The sequence below is a fragment of the Coregonus lavaretus genome, assembly GCF_964263955.1.
Source record: "Coregonus lavaretus genome assembly, chromosome: 16".
NCBI lineage: Eukaryota > Metazoa > Chordata > Actinopteri > Salmoniformes > Salmonidae > Coregonus > Coregonus lavaretus.
The window spans coordinates 20180666-20201748 of NC_140003.1; the positions used below are offsets into that span (position 1 = coordinate 20180666).

A 21083-nucleotide genomic window follows, 5' to 3' on the forward strand; every position below is an offset into this window, starting at 1 on the left:
TTAGATTATCCTCTGATTTACTGTAAAAAAAACAACAACAAAAAACATTTATGGCTATAACATTATAATTACAATAGGTCCTTTAATATTATTTATCAGAAATTGTGTAATTCACTGTCAACCAAACATCTGCACAGTGGTGTAAAGTACTTAAGTAAAAATACTATAAAGTACTACTTAAGTCGTTTTTTGTGTATCTGTACATCACTTTACTATTAAAATTTTTTGACAACTTTTACTTTTACTTCACTACATTCCTAAAGGCAATAATGTACTTTCTACTCCATACATTTTCCCTGACACCCAAAAGCACTAGTTACATTTGTAATGCTTAGCAGGACAGGAAAAGGGTCCAATTCACACATACTGTATTAAGAGAACATCCCTGGTCATCTCTACTGCCTCTGATCTGGCAGACTCACTAAACACAAATGCTTCGTTTGTAAATTATGTCTGAGTGTTGGAGTGTGCCAATGTCTATCCTTAAATAAAAAATATGGTGCCATCTGGTTTGCTTAATATAAGGAATTTGAAATAATTTATACTTTTACTTTTACTTTTGATACTTAAGTATATTTTAGCAATTACATTTACTTTTCATACTATATAGTCATTTTCTATTAAGGTATCTTTACTTTTACTCAAGTATGACAATTGCGTACTTTTTCCACCACTGCATATGCGTTAGCTTCTCATCTGAAATACATGAGTGACTTGGTCTGATGCATAATGGTCTAAATACTATACTTGCGCAACGCCCTCCTTGCCTTGACATAGGAATGACTCTCCTCAAACTCCTTCAAACTTACCCTAGCTGTGGACCGTTGCGTCTCATAACTGGTTTGGAGCTCTCGTATACAGGACTGGCTACGATCCTTGGATGTCACAATCTTTCACTCTGCTAAGGGATCATTTTAATTATTTAAACGTTTTCTATTTTGACCATTTTTAAGTTACTGTCCCGTCGCGACGTTCTTATTTCAGGATAGATTATTCTGTGCAGCTGACTGATGCAGTCCGCTCATAATTTTGGGGATTCATACACCATTCAGATGTTCTATTGATCCCGACTTCATTCTTCTTTAGGATCATTTCTCTTTTATGGAAAGAAGGAGAGCAATATCACACACCGTTCCAAAATGGATTTAAATCCAAGCGTAAAATGTAAAATAGTGGTCGTTGGGGATAGTGAATGTGGGAAAACCGCTCTACTAAATGTGTTTGCAAAAGATTCCTTTCCAGAGGTGAGTTTTATGTGACAGATTTTTCTATTTATTGGCATGATTATTGCGCGTTATCAATCAGCTTGCTACGTTTCTATGTCTAAACTGCAATGATGTTGATAATGGATATTGTATTTCATTTGTAGGGCTACATTCCCACGGTGTTTGAGAACTACACGGCCAGTTTTGAAATCGATATGCAGAGAGTTGAACTCCGTCTGTGGGACACTTCAGGTAAGGACCCTTTGCGCATTATTAGCGTTCTGAAAACGTGCTTCACTGTCATTCCTGCTGCAGCTAATAAACGCCATCAAAATGTTCTACATCAGAAGACAAGCATGAAATCCTGATAAGCAGTATTGGCCACATGATATGCTTTACAGTAACTGCCAGCCACTCTGAGGGGAACCGTCTGATGCTGCCTCTCTGGAATGTGAGGGAAATGGTTAGATAGGGAGTCAGATAACAGTTATGGAAACCTTTTGTACACCACCAGCATTCTGTAGCCTACATCTGAAACGACCCACCCTCACACCCTTGAACATGTAAGACTCTGATAATGTGGGAACTCAGACACTGGCGTTGACTCTGCATAGAATTGTACATCAGTCTTGGGAAATCACCATTATTAGGCTACTTACTGACATTTACTTTTGTCCTCTGCACTCTGAGGTAAAGGCAAACCTTGCATTGGCGCCTGTTTTGTATGCCTCTGTAGGGGTAGATTTGTGATATATTCCTTCAGCTGTCTATGAGGAGAAAAGCTGACGCTAAAGGGCGGTAACAAAACGAAAGAGACTTCTTTTCCCCTGGCCAACATACACACATTTTCAATCCGAGAGCTTGGCCGGTCCTCTTGCATTACTTGTTTAATAAAGCTGCTCCCCCTCACAGCCTGACACACAACAGGAATCCCATATAGTCCCTGGGGGATCTCCTTCTAGCCCCAGGCCTGGAGGTAATTACCTTCTATACTACAGCCTCAAAGTCCTCCAGTCTGGCTGGGTGATTGTGCGGCTCCAGTGGGGTGGAGAGGGGTTAGTAAAGGGTGAGGTAGTGCTTTGTGCTGCCTCTGTAGGGTGGAGAGGGGTCGAAGGGTGAAGAGGGGGGTCTAGAGAGGGGGTAGTGGTGGGATGAGGGAGTGCTTTGCGCTGAATCTTTGCAGTGTGGTGTAGAAGGGGTAGTGTTGGGGAGAATGAGAGACTGTTCTGGGCTGCCTCTCCTCTGCTCTGTGACTTCCAGCTGATTTTGGCGTCCCTTGGGTCTGTCCAGGACAAGACTCAGTGATTACACCACAGCTTCAAGAAAAGCTGAGCTCACTACACACACGAGGGCTGACTGACACACTCATCTATTGTTCCTGTTGGGGACCACCTTACACACACACAAACCAGACCTCACCACATACACCAGGGCTGACACACATCTAAGGAGTTCCACTGAACCGGCAGCCCCCTCTCTTGTCACAACATGATGGTGTGATAATGTTGATTTGGTGGAATTGTTTTGATAACCTTGTGGATAGGGTGGCACATTTTGAGATATATGATAGTGTTGTTTATTGTTATCACAAATTAGTCTCGTGTAAATTGGAGTACCGCAATATGGCGCTGCAATGGATAGCTGACGTTTTACAGGCTCTTGACCAATTCTGCTATTTTGTGTTTTTTTGCACTGATCTTAACTTTTTTTGTACATAATGTTTCCACAATCGTTTCATATGACAGAAAAGACATCAGAACAGAGATCACTAACCTTGATTTGGATGAAGATTTCTACTTGAATGAGTCGGCGGGGCAAGACATACTGTTCTCCCCGGACCAGGCCCTAATCCCAGAGACTCGGAAAAGGAAAAGACGGCGTAAAAGAGAGGCCGACGTGCGGGCACCCTGATGAAACTACGTCGGCGAATAGACAATCCGCCTCTACCCTATGTTCTAGTACAATCACTGAAGAACAAACTGGACGAGCTCTGTTTGAGACTATCCAATCAACGGGACCTGAAGAACTGTAATATCCTCTGTTTCTCAGCATCGTGGCTGAACAAGGACATGGATAATATACACTACCAGTCAAAAGTTTGGACACACCTATTCATTCGAGGGTTTTTCTTAATTTTTACTATTTTCTACATTGTAGAATAATAGTGAAGACATCAAAACTATGAAATAACACATATGGAATCATGTAGTAACCAAAAATACATCTTTTTTTATTTTACCTTCATTTAACTAGGCAATTCAGTTAAGAACAAAATCTTATTTACAATGACGGCCTACACCGGCCAAACCCGGATGACGCTGGGCCAATTGTGCGCTGCCCTGTGGGACTCCCAATCATGGCCGGTTGTAATACAGCCTGGAATCGAACGAGGGTGTCTGTAGTGACACCTCAAGCACTGAGATGCAGTGCCTTAGACCGCTGCGCCACTCGGGAGCCCAAATGAAAATATATTTTATATTTGAGATTCTTCAAATAGCCACCCTTTTCCTTTATGACACTTTGCACACTCTTGGCATTCTCTCAACCAGCTTCACCTGGAATGCTTTTCCAACAGTCTTGAAGGAGTTCCCACTTATGCTAAGCTCTTGTTGGCTGCTTTTCCTTTACTCTGCTGTCCGACTCATCCCAAACCATCTCAATCTCTTTGAAGCATTTATTTGGGCTGCAATTTCTGAGTCTGGTAACTCTAATGAATTTATCCTCTGCAGCAGAGGTAACTCTGGGTCTTCCATTCCTGTGGTGGTCCTCATGAGAGCCAGTTTCATCATAGCGCTTGATGGTTTTTGCGACTGCACTTGAAGAAACGTTCAAAGTTCTTGAAATAATCCGTATTGACTAACCTTCATTTCTTAAAGTAATGATGGATTGTCATTTCTCTTTGCTTATTTGAGCTGTTCTTGCCATAATATAGACTTGGTATTTTACCAAATAAGGCTATCTTCTGTATTTTTATCTATATTCTTATCTATATTATTCTGTTTTTATCTATATTTTTCGTAGCTGTCTATTTACCATCACAAACCGATGCTGGAACTAAGACCACACTCAACGAGCTGTATAGGGCCATAAGCAAACAAGAAAATGCTCATCCAGAGGTGGCGCACCTAGTGGCCGGTGATATTAATGCAGGAAAACTGAAATCAGTTTTACCTCATTCCTACCAGCATGTCACCTTTGCAACTACAAGAGACAAAACTGTAGATCACCTTTACTCCACACACAGAAACGCATACAAAGCTCTCCCTCGCCCTCCATTTGGCAAATCTGACCATAACTCTATCCTCCTGATTCTTGTTTACAAGCAAAAACTGAAACAAGAAGTACCAGTGACGCGCTAAATACAGAAGTGGTCCGATGAAGCAGATGTTAAGCTACAGGACTGTTTCTCTAGCACAGACTGGAATATGTTCCAGGATTTATCTGATGGCATTGAGGAGTTTACCACATCAGTCACCGGCTTCATTAATAAGTGCATTGACGACGTCGTCCCCACAGTGACCGTACATACATATCCCAACCAGAAGCCGTAGATTACAGGCAACATCCGCACTGAGCTAAAGGCTAGAACTGCCGCTTTCAAGGAGTAGGTCCCACAAGGCTCAATACTAGGTCCTTTACTGTTCACTAATTGCATTCATAATGTCAGTTTGTCCTTGAATAATAATAACTGGGGCTTACATCTCTATACGGATGACACAGTTATTTATTCCTGTGCCCCCTCAGTGTAACAGGCCATTCACGACAATCAGCTTGGTTTTGATTCAATTCAATAATCGCTCACCATTCTTAAATTAGTGCTAAATGTTGATAAAACAAAGTTTATGTTTTTCTCCAGGTCTCATAAAATGTATCCTAGATACCTGTGTATCTGTACCATGAGAGGAGCCCAAATTGAGCTAGTCCCCAATTATAAGTATCTAGGTATTTGGATTGATGATAAGCTGTCCTTTAAAACACACATTGATAAGCTGACTAAAAAGTTGTGAGTAAAAATTAGTTTCCGATAGAAAATAGGAATATTGTTCAAGCAACACTCCTCCCAGTAATTGACTATGGCACGCGGTAGCCTATGTGTGAAACCTCTAGATTCAGTCTACCACTCATCCTTGTGTTTTATCACTGGTGATAATTTCCGTATGCATCATTGACTCTTATAAAGTTCTGTTGGATGGGAGACTCTGACTACCAGAAGGGCCCATCATTGGCTATTATTCGTATATACAGTGAGCTCCATAATTCATTGGACAGTGACCATGTTTTTGTTATTTTGGTTCTGTACTCTAGCATTTTGAGTTTGAAAGGATACAATGACAATGAGGGTGAAGTGCAGACTGTCAGCTTTAATTTGAGGGTATTTTCATACATATCGGATGAACCGTTTAGAAATTATAGAAGCTTTTGTACATGGTCCTCCCCATTTTCGGGCATCAAAAAACATTGGACGGTTTAACATAATGTAGAATAAAGTAATCATTGTTAATATTTGGTCGCATATCCTTTGCATGCAATGACTGCTTGAAGTCTGCGATGCATCGACATCACCAGACGCTGGGTATCTTCTCTGGTGATGCTCTGCCAGGCCTGTACTGCAGCCATCTTCAGTTCCTGCTTGTTTCAAGGACTTATTGCCTTCAGTCTCCTCTTCAGCATGTAAAATGCATGTTCAATTGGATTAAGATCTGGTGATTGACTCGGCCAGTCAAGGATTTTCCACTTTTTGGCCATCAAAAACCCCTCCGTTTCTACTTTTGATACTTAAGTATATTTTAGCAATTACATGTACTTATAATACTTAAACACATTGATCCATATACAGGGCCTACACCGTTCAACTGATGACCGAGGTCAGCCTACAGGCGCCCGGCCGCCACAAGGAGTCACTAGAGCACGATGAGCCAAGTAAAGCCCTGCCGGCCAAACCCTCCCCTAACCCGGACAACACTGGGCCAATTGTGCGCTGCCCTATGGGACTCCCGATCACGGCCGGTTGTGATGCAGGGATCGAACCCACGTCTGTAGTGACGCCTCTAGCGCTGCGATGCAGTGCCTTAGACCACTGTGCCACTTGGGAGGCCCCTCTCACTCCACTTTATAATGCACATGTAGTCCACTTAGACTCATGTGCTAGTTTTCTTAAAAGAGTAGGTCTATTCTAATGATTCATTTAACATCATCCCATATAATGGTGGCCTCGTTATACCATGCGTACCATACATGTACAGTAGTTTACCTCTCCTAGTGATATCAGTTGGTGGACTCATTGAAATATAGGGTAACCCAGATGTTCTTGTCTAGCTCCCTTATCAGCACATACTCATTGTGTTGGAGCTTTTTGGAGCAACATGCATGAAGAATAGCACCTGAGAATAGCTCTGTAACCCATTTAACTGAAAGGACTTTAGAAATGCATGGGACTCCAGGGCTGTAGGCCCTGTAGGATCAATGTGTTTAGTGGAGGAATTCCTCCAGTGGAATGTAAGTGGCATGACCATGTCATTGGTCAGGGAAGTGGTTACATCCACCCCCATGTGTCACGCCCTGACTCAAGGGACGTTTATTTGTTGAGTCAGGATGTGTATATTCCGTGTTGTGTTTGTTCATTGTTATAGTATCTATGATGTGTAGATCTATGTTGGCCGGGGTGGTTCCCAATCAGAGGCAGCTGTAGCTCGTTGTCTCTGATTGGGGACCATACTTAGGCAGCCTTTTGGCACGAGTTAGTTGTGGGATCTTGTTCCGTGAAAGGTATGTTATTTGTCTACCTTGGACTTCACGTTTCGTTTGTTGTTTTTGTCGTGTGTTTATTCGTTAATAAATATGAATGCATATCACGCTGCGCCTTGGTCCGTCTCGTCCGTAAACGACCGTGACACCATGAGAAATGTCCCAATGGAGAGTTTCCCTCGCTGTTGTGCTATGAGTAAAAGCACAACTACTAGTACTACAGTGGTTAATGTGAATTGACTTGGATAGTAGAGCTGGGACGATAAACCGAAAATTATCGACACCGACCAAACCGACCACTTATCTAGGCCATTTTGCTGATATTGTTCAATACAACAAATAACCTATAGGGCCCTACTAGAGAAATGTGAAGTTTTAAAATAAATAGTAGTAGTAGTAGTAGTAGTAGTTTTAAGGGTAATATAACAAAATTACTGTGGTGCACATTAATGTTAAACTTATCATTCAATTTATCATTATCGTGATAATTCAGTTAATTTATCGTGATATGGATTTTTGTCCATATCGCCCAGCTCTATTAGATAGGTACTATAGTATATTCGCCGTAACCCACCTCACTGATAGATAAGCCATATGTTGAATGAGGAGAGATGTCTTTGTTAAGTTGATTGCCATTGTTACACTGTTCATTATTTGTCTTACAGTGACAGATCTCTTTGTATACTTTCCTCCAGCTCTAAAATGCCAATTTCTAACAGTCTGTGTAGTAGGTTACTGTATAACTGTAAATCCCCCATTTTCATCAGCTCAATCCTACAACACTATTTTAATGTTTCCATAGAAAACCATTCATACCAGCGGTTAGACATTCCAAATCTCTCACGCGTACTGGTCGAGACGTTTATAAGACCTTAAGGCTCTGAAAATAGGGGTCTTGTGGCTGTTTGTCTAACCTAAGAAATGTGCTTCTCCAGACCTGAATGTATTTCACCATTGTTTATATCTGCTGGTGTGGATTTGTTTGTGGAAAACATAGAGGGAAGTGGTAGTCCGTGTCAGACCACAGCGTATGCTTTATAGACACTCTACTCAAATACCCAAATGGGCCCACTAGTATAGATGTTTACTCTTGAGAATTCAAACTGGGTTTAATTGTGTTTAGGTAAATTAAAAGTTACAATTATAAAAGACAGATGGTGATGGTGTCATTGGTGTTCTCTACTCCTTGTGTTGGTCCAGAATGAGATTATCTGGATTCCATTTGTGAATCAAAACATTTCTGGTTTGGGTGGGGGCGTTCATTGTAAAGCCAGCTTCAGAAGTAGTGGATCAGGTTTTGAGGGATTGTTATGATTTCCAGTCATGATGTGAAATAGCATAATTGCCCCTACATTCTGTAGAATTCAATGGCACAATTCAGGAACCGAGGTTATTCTACACTGCTTTGCATTCTAAAGTAAAAGCCCTTTGGAATGGAACTTATAGGAAATTACACAAATATATCTTCTTTCTCAGAATGAGGAGGGTCAGTGATATCAAGGATCCTTGGAACGTCCCTACCCTAAACCATAACCTTAACCCTTACCTTAACCATTTTAAATATTAACGTCAATGGGGGTAGGGACATCCCAAGGATCCCAGATAGCACAGACCCTGAAGTTTGTGTGAGATATGGGAAACTAGAACATATCGCGGGCCCACCATTTCTCACAGTTGGAAAATTGGGAGAGGGGAGTTTCCTGACATTGGTGTTGGTTTGGTTTCTTTACCTGGATGCAACGTAACCCAGTCCAACACAGAACGGCTCTAAGGCTTCTCTGCATTCCACAGTATAGACAATACTACCTAAGAAAACATTGAGGTCGCCGTAGGGCAGTGTTAATTTCGTCAACAAAAATAGTGACTCAAATATTTGTCAAACACCTATTTTTCAGTGGCAATTGACGAGACTATAGCTGACTAAATATACCCAGAAAAAACTATAACTAAACGAAAATGATTTTTCATTTCAGACAAATTATCTCTGTGACTAAAATCGGACTACTAAGTGGACTGGACAAGAGTTTTTGGAGAGATTGAGAGCTTTCAGTGATAAACACAATTAATATTAGCAGCACAGATGCGCAGCGCAGTTCTGTTCAGCAGTGGGAAGGACTCGTCACACCTGACAAACACAGCCTACATCAGCTGGTGACCTGCGGGGGAGCTGGCGATGAGTGTGGGCAGACAGGCAGACATTGTCCGCTCCGTCTCCGCCTCCGATTATACACATCGCGCAGGTGGCTCCAGCCTTCTAGTTAGCTACCCTTTGTCTGGTTAAGAAACAAAAGCTGCTTACGAAATTAAAAACAATAGCATCATTGAGTTTAATAGTAAAACAACAGTCTAGCTATGTTTTTCTCTCCCTTGAGTAGGCTATAGAAAAGTAGTCTGTCTTGGAATTTGTAGTCTCGCTCAACCTTCCCACTTTTCCCACTGCATTTCATATACAGGTTCTGTAGCCAACGTAGCCAAGTCTCCCTCTTTTCCACAGAGAAAACGTCTTGATTCTAGCCCTTAGGCTACCGTTCAAAAGACATGACCCATAATATCGGCGCTACGTTTTTTTCTTTATATTGTGCATAGGCGGGCCGCATTTTACATTGATAAAGCATATCGCGGGCCGTTCTAAAACTAGGCTACTTGAGGACCGGACCATTAACCATTTGTTTAGGCTACACCTTGTTCAGAAATGTTACCTCATTAGCTATTTATAGCTAACAACCTGGGGCGCGTTCAGCAGGACCAAACTTTTTGGAACGTTCAGATGACACAAGTAATTTTTCCAACAATTGTTTACAGACACATTATTTCACTTATAATTCACTGTATCACAATTCCAGTGGGTCAGAAGTTTACATACACTAAGTTGACGGTGCCTTTAAACAGCTTTGAAAATTCCAGAAAATGATGTCATGGCTTTAGAAGCTTCTGATAGGCTAATTGACATCATTTGAGTCAATTGGAGGTGTACCTGTGGATGTATTTCAAGGCCTACCTTCAAACTCAGTGCCTCTTTGCTTGACATCATGGGAAAATCAAAACAAATCAGCCAAGACCTCAGAAAAAAAATTGTAGACCTCCACAAGTCTGGTTCATCCTTGGGAGCAATTTCCAAATGCCTGAAGGTACCACGTTCATCTGTACAAACAATAGTACGCAAGTATAAACACCATGGGACCATGCAGCCGTCATACCGCTCAGGAAGGAGACGCGTTCTGTCTCCTAGAGATGAACGTACTTTGATGCGAATCAATCCCAGAACAACAGCAAAGGACCTTGTGAAGATGCTGGAGGAAACAGGTACAAAAGTATCTATATCCACAGTAAAACGAGTCCTATATCGACATAACCTGAAAGGCCTCTCAGCAAGGAAGAAGCCACTGCTCCAAAACCGCCATAAAAAATCCAGACTACGGTTTGCAACTGCACATGGGGACAAAGATCGTACTTTCTGGAGAAATGTCCTCTGGTCTGATGAAACAAAAATAGAACTGTTTGGCCATAATGACCATCGTTATGTTTGGAGGAAAAAGGGGGTCACTTGCAAGCTGAAGAACACCATCCCAACAGTGAAGCACGCGGGTGGCAGCATCATGCTGTGGGGGTGCTTTGCTGCAGGAGGGACTGATGCACTTCACAAAATAGATGGCATCATGAGGAAGGAAATGTATGTGGATATATAGAAGCAACATCTCAAGACATCAATCAGGAAGTTAAAGCTTGGTCGCAAATGGGTCTTCCAAATGGACAATGACCCCAAGCATACTTCCAAAGTTGTGGCAAAATGGCTTAAGGACAACAAAGTCAAGGTATTGGAGTGGCCATCACAAAGCCCTGACCTCAATCCTATAGAACATTTATGGGCAGAACTGAAAAAGCGTGTTGAGTGTATGTAAACTTCTGACCCACTGGGAATGTGATGAAAGAAATAAAAGCTGAAATAAATTATTCTCTCTACTATTATTCTGACATTTCACATTCTTAAAATAAAGTGGTGATCCTAACTGACCTAAGACAGGGAATTTTTAATAGGATTAAATGTCAGGAATTGTGAAAAACTGATGTTAAATGTATTTGACTAAGATGTATGAAAACTTCCGACTTCAACTGTACCTTGAAGAGATCCTGAGGCCCATTGTCGTGCCATTCATCCACTGCCATCACCTCACATTTCAGCATGATAATGCACAGCCCCAAGTTGCAAGGATCTGTACACAATTCCTGGAAGCTGAAAATGTCCCAGTTCTTCCATGGCCTGCATACTCACCAGACATGTCACCCATTGAGCATGTTTGGGATGCTCTGGATCGACGTGTACGAAAGTGTGTTCCAGTTCCCGCCAATATCCAGCAACTTTGCACAACCATTGAAGAGGAGTGGGACAATATTCCACAGGCCACAATCAACAGCCTGATCAACCTTATGCGAAGGAGATGTGTCACGCTACATTAGATAAATGGTGGTCACACCAGATACTGACCTGTTTTCTGATCCATTCTCCTACTTTTTTTTAAAGGTATCTGTGACCAATACATATCTGTATTCCCAGTCATGTGAAATCCATAGATTAGGGCTTCATTTATTTATTTAAATTGACTGATTTCCTTATATTAACTGTAACTCCGTAAAATCTTTGAAATTGTTGCGTGTTGCGTTTATATTCTTGTTCAGTGTAGAACAAACATGCCTCTCCGACATGTTGAATATGGAATAACGTCAGCTCTATTCATGGAATTTTTATCTGCAAGTTCAACAATGTTTTTCAACTGAACGTGGCCCTGGTAACATACCAGTACCTATATGCAAACATTTGGTGGCACAGAAAGAAAGGAAAAGGGATAGAAAACAATTTAGTGACAAAATTCCTCTGGCCACTACATGTAGTCGAGTAACTGGGAGTAAGTGGACCCAGTGACTCAGACTTTAGCACTTGGACCAGGACTCGAGCATTGGGAGTTGGACTTCAGCCATAGGGACTCGTGACTCGACTCGTGACTCGACTATTGGTGACTCGAGCACAGGGGACTCAATTCGGACTCGTAGTTTAGTGACTCATTGACAGTCATTAGCTCCCGTTTAAAGTCATTAGCCCCCGTTCTACTTTTGGACATCAATGTGGCTGTGGAACGTTTATAACAATGGCAATGACGCGACTGAGTGATGGAGAGTCAACCCATACTACTTTGCCAATACTTTGAGGATTGTGCTACTCTCTCTCTCTCTCTCTCTCTCTTTCTCTCTTTCTCTCTTCTCTCTCTCTCTCTCTCTCTCTCTCTCTCTCTCTCTCTCTCTCTCTCTCTCTCTCTCTCTCTCTCTCTCTCTCTCTCTCTCTCTCTCTCTCTGTGCTTGTGTGTGTCTGTTTGTTTTGTATGTAATGTGCAATATCTATCTAGGCTGAATTTGGAATTTACATGGAATTAGGAATTTATTATTTTTATGTACAGTATGTTTGTCATATTTCTGCTGTTGGGAAGAGAATATGATGTTATGCAGAAAAATATGTTGATAGGACAAGGCTATGTAAGTCAGTGATTTATGTTTCCTATAGGTTAATGAGGCAAAACATATGTGATGTGACTAAAATGTGACTAAAATGAAAGGACATTTAGTTGGCTAAAATGGACCACTGTTTTCGTCATTTTTCACAATAACTAGACAAAATCATTATTCAAATGACAAAAATTACTAGACTAAATCTAAAAAAAGAGTGCCAAAATTAACACTGCTATAGGGTTATGTTTCAGATTGTTTATTGTACACATATGTCACAAGTTAGTGAAAATATATCCTTTGCTGGAAAAATAATGAAATAACTTTCACTTATCCAGTTTGGAATGGAAACCACTGCAATCTGACCCTTCTCTGCAAATAACATTGTCATTGTTTGAGTCAATGCATCTGTGGAATTGGAAATGTTTGTTAACTTACAGGAAGTTACAGGGATTTGAGGAAGTACTGTGACTCAGTTACCACACAGATCCACTTTTACTTGACTAACAACATGGTGATATTTTTTGCAGGCTCTACGTACTATGACAATGTGCGGCCTCTCTCCTACCCTGACGCTGATGCAGTCCTCATCTGCTTTGACATCAGTAGACCAGACACCCTGGACAGTGTACTGAAGAAGGTGAGTGTTTTGTGGTGATATAGCCTACTCTTGTCCTGGAAGCTTAATAAGCTGCCTCTGCTCCCCTTGAACTGGGGAACAGTGGCCTGTCCCAATGGCATTTTCACTCAGTCCCTGTCACGATTGTCATTTGAAGAAACGGGCCAATGCGCAGCGTGGAATGCGAACATCTTTTATTTATCTTTCACCACACCAACAAAAACAACAAAATGAAACGTGAAGTCCTCGGTCATTAACACAAACCAACACGGAACAAGATACCACACCACACAAATGCCAAACGACTACCTAAGTATGGTTCCCAATCAGAGACAACAAGCAACAGCTGATTCACGTTGCCTCTGATTGAGAACCACCCCGGCCAACATAGAAACACATCAACTAGATCCTGAACATAGAAACACAAAACATAGACTCTACACACCCTGGCTCAACATAACTCCAGAGCCAGGGCATGACAGTACCCCCCCCCCCCCCCCCCCAAAGGCGCGGACTGCGACCGCGCCAAACATAAACCGAACAGGGGAGGGCCGGGTGGGCATTCCTCCTCGGAGGCGGATCCGGCTCCGGGCTTGACCACCACCCTCTAACAACCCCCCCGTAGCGTCCCTGGTCTGGTCCCGCTGGCTGGAGCTGGACTGGACATCGGTGGAGCGGATTGCTTAGGCTCCGGTGTGGAGCAGCTGACCGGTACCTGACCAGGCACCGGTGAAACGGGCACGGGCTGTGCCGGACTGACGACGCGCACCACAGGCTTGGTGCGGGGAGCAGGGACGGGCCGGACCGGGCAGGGACGGGCCGAACCGGGCTGACGAAGCAGGAACAGGCCGGGCCGGGCTGGCGACGCGCACCACAGGCTTGGTGCGGGGAGCAGGAATGGGCCGGACCGGCGACGCGCACCATAGGCTTGGTGCGGGGAGCAGGAACTGGCCGGGCCGGGCTGGCGATGCGCACCATTGGCTTGGTGCGGGGAGCAGGAATGGGCCGGACCGGGCTGACGACGCGCACCCCTGGCTTGGTGCGGGGAGCAGGAACGGGCCGGGCCGGGCTGGCGACGCGCACCATAGGCTTGGTGCGGGGAGCAGGAACAGGCCGGGCCGGGCTGGCGACGCGCACCATTGGCTTGGTGCGGGGAGCAGGAACGGGCCGGGCCGGGCTGACGACGCGCACCATAGACTTGGTGCGGGGAGCAGGAACGGGCCGGACCGGACTGACGATGCGCACCACAGGCTTGGTGCGGGGAGCAGGAACAGGCCGGGCCGGGCTGGCGACGCGCACCATTGGCTTGGTGCGAGGGGCAGGAACAGGCCGGACCGGGCTGACAACGCGCACCATTGGCTTGGTGCGAGGGGCAGGAACAGACCGGGCTGACGACGCGCACCATTGGCTTCGTGCGAGGGGCAGGAACCGGCCGGGCCGGGCTGGCGACGCGCATCACAGGCTTGGTGCGAGGGACAGGAACAGGCCAGACCGCACTGGGAACACACACACTGGCCTTATACGGGGATCAGGAACGGGCCGGACCGGACTGGCAACACACTTCAGTACCTCTCGCCGTGCCTCTACACTTTCCCTCCCTCTAATCACCAATGGCTCCCGTAACCCGGTGGCCTTCTCTCCTCGTCCACAAACTCGCCCTTTATCTGCCTCCAGCAGCCCCGTCGCCCATGCCATGTGCCCCCCCCTAAAAATTTCTTGGGGGTGCCTCTCCCCCGTGGATATGGCCTCCATGGCTCTCGCCAGACTCTCCATCCTCTGCTCCCAAGTCCAACCTCTCTCCTCTTCACGCTGCTTGACCCAGTCGAGGTGGTATCTTCTGTCACGATCGTCATTTGAAGAAACGGGCCAATGCACAGCGTGGAATGCGAACATCTTTTATTTATCTTTCACCACACCAACAAAAACAACAAAACGAAACGTGAAGTCCTCGGTCATGAACACAAACCAACACGGAACAAGATACCACACCACACAAATGCCAAACGACTACCTAAGTATGGTTCCCAATCAGAGACAACAAGCAACAGCTGATTCACATTGCCTCTGATTGAGAACCACCCCGGCCAACATAGAAACACATCAACTAGATCCTGAACATAGAAACACAAAACATAGACTCTACACACCCTGGCTCAACATAAGAGTCCCCAGAGCCAGGGCGTGACAGTCCCCTTGACCCATGACCCTTTCTGGAAAGGCCTCCATTTGTGTTTCTGGGTCAAGTGGCCTTTGAAAATCCCTAATCTGCTGAAAACTAAGGCTGTACCAATGAGAGAGGGGTCTAAAACTAGGGCAGCAGCAATGAGAGCGGGGACGGGGAGGATTGTGAAAACAAACTCACGTAAGGCTCAGAAGTAGTCCAACAAGCCTTGTTCACATGTGGTCTCCCAGACATGGCTATTGAGTGTCTCAGTGCCCTTTGACCTGTGATGTCACTAAGGCTCAGTATTGTACCAGCTGAGAGGAGTGTGGTCCAGTGAGAGGGGGAGTGATCCTTCCTCTGGAGAGAGCATAATCACCAGGCTGTTTCTCTCTTTAATCCCCCTCCATAAGGCCCCAATTCTGGACTAATGTTGATCTCTCCCTTTTCTTTCCTCCGTATAGTGGAAAGGAGAGATTCAGGAATTCTGTCCTAACACCAAGATCCTGCTGGTGGGATGCAAGTCAGACCTACGCACAGACCTCTTCACCAAATCTCACAGTGGACATACGCCAGTGTCCTATGATCAGGTGGGTGTCATGTCTTTCTAAATCTCATTTAAGATCATGGACTTAAACATGATCAGGTGTTAAAAGCGCTGGGAACAGTTTGTACTAGGCAGCTCTCCAGACTGATATCTTTGTGTTATTCTCTCTCTCCATCTCAGGGCTCCAACATGGCCAAGCAGATCAGTGCTCCCTACATTGAGTGTTCATCCCTGCAGTCTGAGAACAGCGTCAGAGACATCTTCCATGTGGCCACGCTGGCCTGCGTCAACAAGAGCAACAAGAATGCCAAATGCAACAAGTCCTCCAGGAGCACCAAGAGGATCTCACACAGCAGGCCAGACCTGCCCACAGTGGTGTCAGACTTCCAGAAGACCAAAGCCAAGACCTGTGCTGTTATGTGACTGCATGGGCTGTGATTGGAATCTGGGATTGAAGGACAATGTTGAAGGACATGCTAATGAGCATATGATTTTTGGATAACTATGAAGGGCTTTGTGCACTATTAGAAGACTATCGATCTCCACAGCTATTGCCAACTGAATGAGAGATGGTGTTTAGGTAGGTTTAGGTAGCGGCAGCAACTATGCTGTGGTATGTTATGTACATTATCTGTGGTTGTATCCTGCCTTTTTACAAGTTAAATGAAGCATAACACCGAGGAGTCAATGAACGTACATGAACTGGATGTGTTCACCTGGAGTTAACTGGGATTTATCAGCAGAACTCAGAACTGACGTTAGTGACTTGATGCCACAGAATCAGAGAAAACTTATCTTGGACTTTGTTCATGAACTATCTGGGGAATTCCACTGAAATGACACAAAATAGCTGTACTTAAATTCTCAGTTTGAACTGGAATCCCATGGTGGAGAATGCAGGCAGGGTTGTAGAATCCTGATTATTGAAAAGCTTCATTTTCAGAAGTGTTATAGGTACCAGTGTTTTGGATCATATGTTTTTCTAAGCAACCAGAATAGTTTGGGGGAGAGACAGTGAACGATATGAGAGAAGTTAGTGTGTAATGTTCTGAGAAGCACAGATGATAACCAGGATACTGTTACCCTTTCTGAAATCCATGCTGTTGAAGGCTCCTGCATGTCACGTGTCGTGTGTCACCCTTTAGGCTACTCTTTGCTTTTCTTTACCATTTTACTTTTCTCATAAAAAAAATTCTAAATCTGATAAGTTACTCTGAGATTTATTCTAAAACAACGACAAAATAGTTCATTTCAGAACTGTACATTTCCCATGTTTAAATGTACTGTAGTCATGTAAATGTAGTAAATGTTAGATTTTATGCTTATAAATGTATAAATCCATCATTGATGCCTCAATGCAGCGTTTATTGATTTATGGGAAGTACACATTTTCATACTGAATTCTCCTATTTAGGCTTATGAGAACTACTGGCCAAAGCAAGATTTTGGGGACCCTAAGTGAGATTTGGTTCGGAGGCCCCCCCACCTAATGTTTTAGTGCCCCCCTCTTGGCAGTGGATACTTTATTTTGCAGTGTTAAAGGTGCACTATGCAGAAATCGCTCCGACATTTCCTGGTTGCAAATTTCAGTTTATGTAGCAAATAAAGCAATTATAGTATAGAGAATCATTGTACCTTCTAAACCGCTATGAAATATATTTTCCATAACCACAAATATTATATTTTCAGCTGTTTGAAGCTGGTGTACAAAACCAAAAGTAAATGATGCAAAAACTACACTTAAGAATGGGAAGAATATAAATAGTGCACATAGAACAGATCTACCACTTCTTAGACTTGCTTTCAGTGAGAATGACAGATCTACAACTAATATTTCTATGTGAATTTGGTCGGGTCACCCAAAAAGTTACATATTGCAGCTTTAAATGTTATTTCCTGCAATTCTACTCATTTTACCATGGGGTGTAGAGAAAGTGTTGCCGTTTTAAAGCTAATTTCCTGCAATTCTACACATGTTGCCATGGGGTGGTGAGAAACTTTTGTAGTTTTAAATGTAATTTCCTAGAGTTTCACTGTAATGTCTGCACCTGTTGTATTCGGCGCATGTGACCAATACAATTTGATTTGATTTGATTTGATTTGAATTGAATGACTAACTAAATCAATGGGGGCCCCCTGGAGGTTGGGGACCCCTTAGAACATGCCCTACGTGCTTGGCCAGTAATTTGGTGGATTTGTCCTACTACAAGGTTAAGATACCTTACCTAGCAATAAAAAAATGTTTAGCTGAAATGGGCTAATTGAGTGACTGACATAACTGGAAAACTACTGATGCACTAACAAATGTTACTTTTTTTTATAACTCTCAACAGTAAGTTGAGAATCTGAATGAGTTCTTAAAAAATGTTTTGGGTCAGGGGCGCCCTAGCGGCCGCAGGTCCCTACGCGCATCGCATAGTCTGACTACTGGTCTCTCTGTTTCACTGGTCTTGCTTGATTAACAGTCTAAGCCCTCGGAAGGGGTTCTACAAAGCTATACGGAATTGTTTTAAGAAGGTCATACCAAGGATCATTTAGCTATTTGATTTGGAATTTTAAGACCCCTTGAAGTTTCCAAAAAGTATACATAAAAAATACTTGATGAAAAATAATTTTTGCCTGCTCTGCTATTAGCCCATGCAAACGCATTGAATAACAGATTCACTACATGGAACAACAGATAGTTCCCCCAAAAAATCTAAAGGAAGTTTACTCTGAAGTGTCAGTCCTATATCTGAGAGATATAAGAAAGTTCAGGAAATATTTGTTATTATATATATATTTTTTACATGTATATAACTCCTTATTTTTGGCACTAAAACAGTCTCCATATATACCTGCATTAATCTTTTCACCTGGTACTGGGGGACCTTCAGACGAGTCTTGTGAGGCCTGTGGGCATCCTAGAGCAAATGTACAGTGGGGGGAAAAAGTATTTAGTCAGCCACCAATTGTGCAAGTTCTCCCACTTAAAAAGATGAGAGAGGCCTGTAATTTTCATCATAGGTACACGTCAACTATGACAGACAAAATGAGAACATTGTAGGATTTTTTATGAATTTATTTGCAAATTATGGTAGAAAATAAGTATTTGGTCACCTACAAACAAGCAAGATTTCTGGCTCTCACAGACCTGTAACTTCTTCTTTAAGAGGCTCCTCTGTCCTCCACTCGTTACCTGTATTAATGGCACCTGTTTGAACTTGTTATCAGTATAAAAGACACCTGTCCACAACCTCAAACAGTCACACTCCAAACTCCACTATGGCCAAGACCAAAGAGCTGTCAAAGGACACCAGAAACAAAATTGTAGACCTGCACCAGGCTGGGAAGACTGAATCTGCAATAGGTAAGCAGCTTGGTTTGAAGAAATCAACTGTGGGAGCAATTATTAGGAAATGGAAGACATACAAGACCACTGATAATCTCCCTCGATCTGGGGCTCCACGCAAGATCTCACCCCGTGGGGTCAAAATGATCACAAGAACGGTGAGCAAAAATCCCAGAACCACACGGGGGGACCTAGTGAATGACCTGCAGAGAGCTGGGACCAAAGTAAAAAGCCTACCATCAGTAACACACTACGTCGCCAGGGACTCAAATCCTGCAGTGCCAGATGTGTCCCCCTGCTTAAGCCAGTACATGTCCAGGCCCGTCTGAAGTTTGCTAGAGTGCATTTGGATGATCCAGAAGAGGATTGGGAGAATGTCATATGGTTGTTTTTCTGCATAGGGACTAGGACGACTGATCCGTGTAAAGGAAAGAATGAATGGGGCCATGTATCGTGAGATTTTGAGTGAAAACCTCCTTCCATCAGCAAGGGCATTGAAGATGAAACGTGGCTGGGTCTTTCAGCATGACAATGATCCCAAACACACCGCCCGGGCAACGAAGGAGTGGCTTCGTAAGAAGCATTTCAAGGTCCTGGAGTGGCCTAGCCAGCCTCCAGATCTCAACCCCATAGAAAATATTTGGAGGGAGTTGAAAGTCCGTGTTGCCCAGTGACAGCCCCAAAACATCACTGCTCTAGAGGAGATCTGCATGGAGGAATGGGCCAAAATACCAGCAACAGTGTGTGAAAACCTTGTGAAGACTTACAGAAAACGTTTGACCTGTGTCATTGCCAACAAAGGGTATATAACAAAGTATTGAGAAACTTTTGTTATTGACCAAATACTTATTTTCCACCATAATTTGCAAATAAATTCATAAAAAATCCTACAATGTGATTTTCTGGATTTTTTTCCCTCATTTTGTCTGTCATAGTTGACGTGTACCTATGATGAAAATTACAGGCCTCTCTCATCTTTTTAAGTGGGAGAACTTGCACAATTGGTGGCTGACTAAATACTTTTTTCCCCCACTGTACGTGTTCGTGAGTCTGACCTTTCCACATAGGGGTCATATTAGCGTGTAGCCCAAACTGATCGGATGCTATAGACAGAAGTTAGCAGATCGGCTGTACCGACTTCAGACGAGTCCCAAAATGGAGAACACCATCGTGTTCGTGAGAGTCTCATCTTTCCATAGAGGTGTCATAATAGTTTGTAGGCCAAACCGACTGATTTTCAGGATGTCTCTTGGTCTGACAAACACCGCTCTAGCTCTGTCACCTTTCGCAGATGCGGAAGTGCAACATCGGCGGATGCGGTGGATTGAGACACATCAGTACAAAACAACAGATATCTCTAGCTTAAATTGACATATTTTTATGGGGATAAAAAGAAAAACCTAATTAGATTCACACGGGGGCGCGGACATTGACTCTAGGGGTTAAGAACATTTAGGCCTGTGGAAGCCCAGTTGTGGTCCTCTGTAGCTCAGCTGGTAGAGCACGGCGCTTATAACGCCAAGGTAGTGGGTTCGATCCCCGGGACCACCCATACACAAAAAAAAAAATGTATGCACGCATGACTGTAAGTCGCTTTGGATAAAAGCGTCTGCTAAATGGCATATTATTATTATTATTATAGTTCCGGTGGACACATTCCCTGAGTGTTGAACTCTCTGGATCATGTTTTTTCCTGCGAAATAAGTTACAAGAGAAGATTTGTCCTTTAGTTAGTGAAGAGAGACATCTACTGTGAGTGACATCCTGCTCTTTCTGCCTGTTACGCCATCCTCGTTATCAGAGCTGTGACTTTGCTGAAGGCTTTCTCCTCTCCTCTCCTCTGTTCACACGCTGCGGGAGGTCTGGTCACATGATGACACACTCTGGGTGAACCTTAACTCTCCCTCAGCTCAGCTGTCTCTCTGTCCTATCAACCCCGTTTCCTATTGATGACAATTCTTTTGATAGAGGTTTCCATAGAC

At 43.5% G+C, this 21083-nt stretch overlaps 1 protein-coding gene across 1 annotated transcript; it reads left to right on the plus strand.

Moving 5' to 3' along the window:
- Positions 1-770: 770 nt before the first annotated feature.
- On the plus strand, positions 771-17113 carry LOC311143616 (rho-related GTP-binding protein RhoE-like). Its single transcript, XM_084179471.1, has 5 exons — positions 771-1244; positions 1370-1457; positions 12974-13083; positions 15688-15813; positions 15951-17113. Exons 1-5 carry the CDS (start codon positions 1140-1142, stop codon positions 16191-16193), a joined length of 672 nt encoding a protein of 223 aa, XP_084035597.1. The 5' UTR covers positions 771-1139; the 3' UTR covers positions 16194-17113.
- The last annotated feature ends 3970 nt before the right edge of the window (positions 17114-21083 follow it).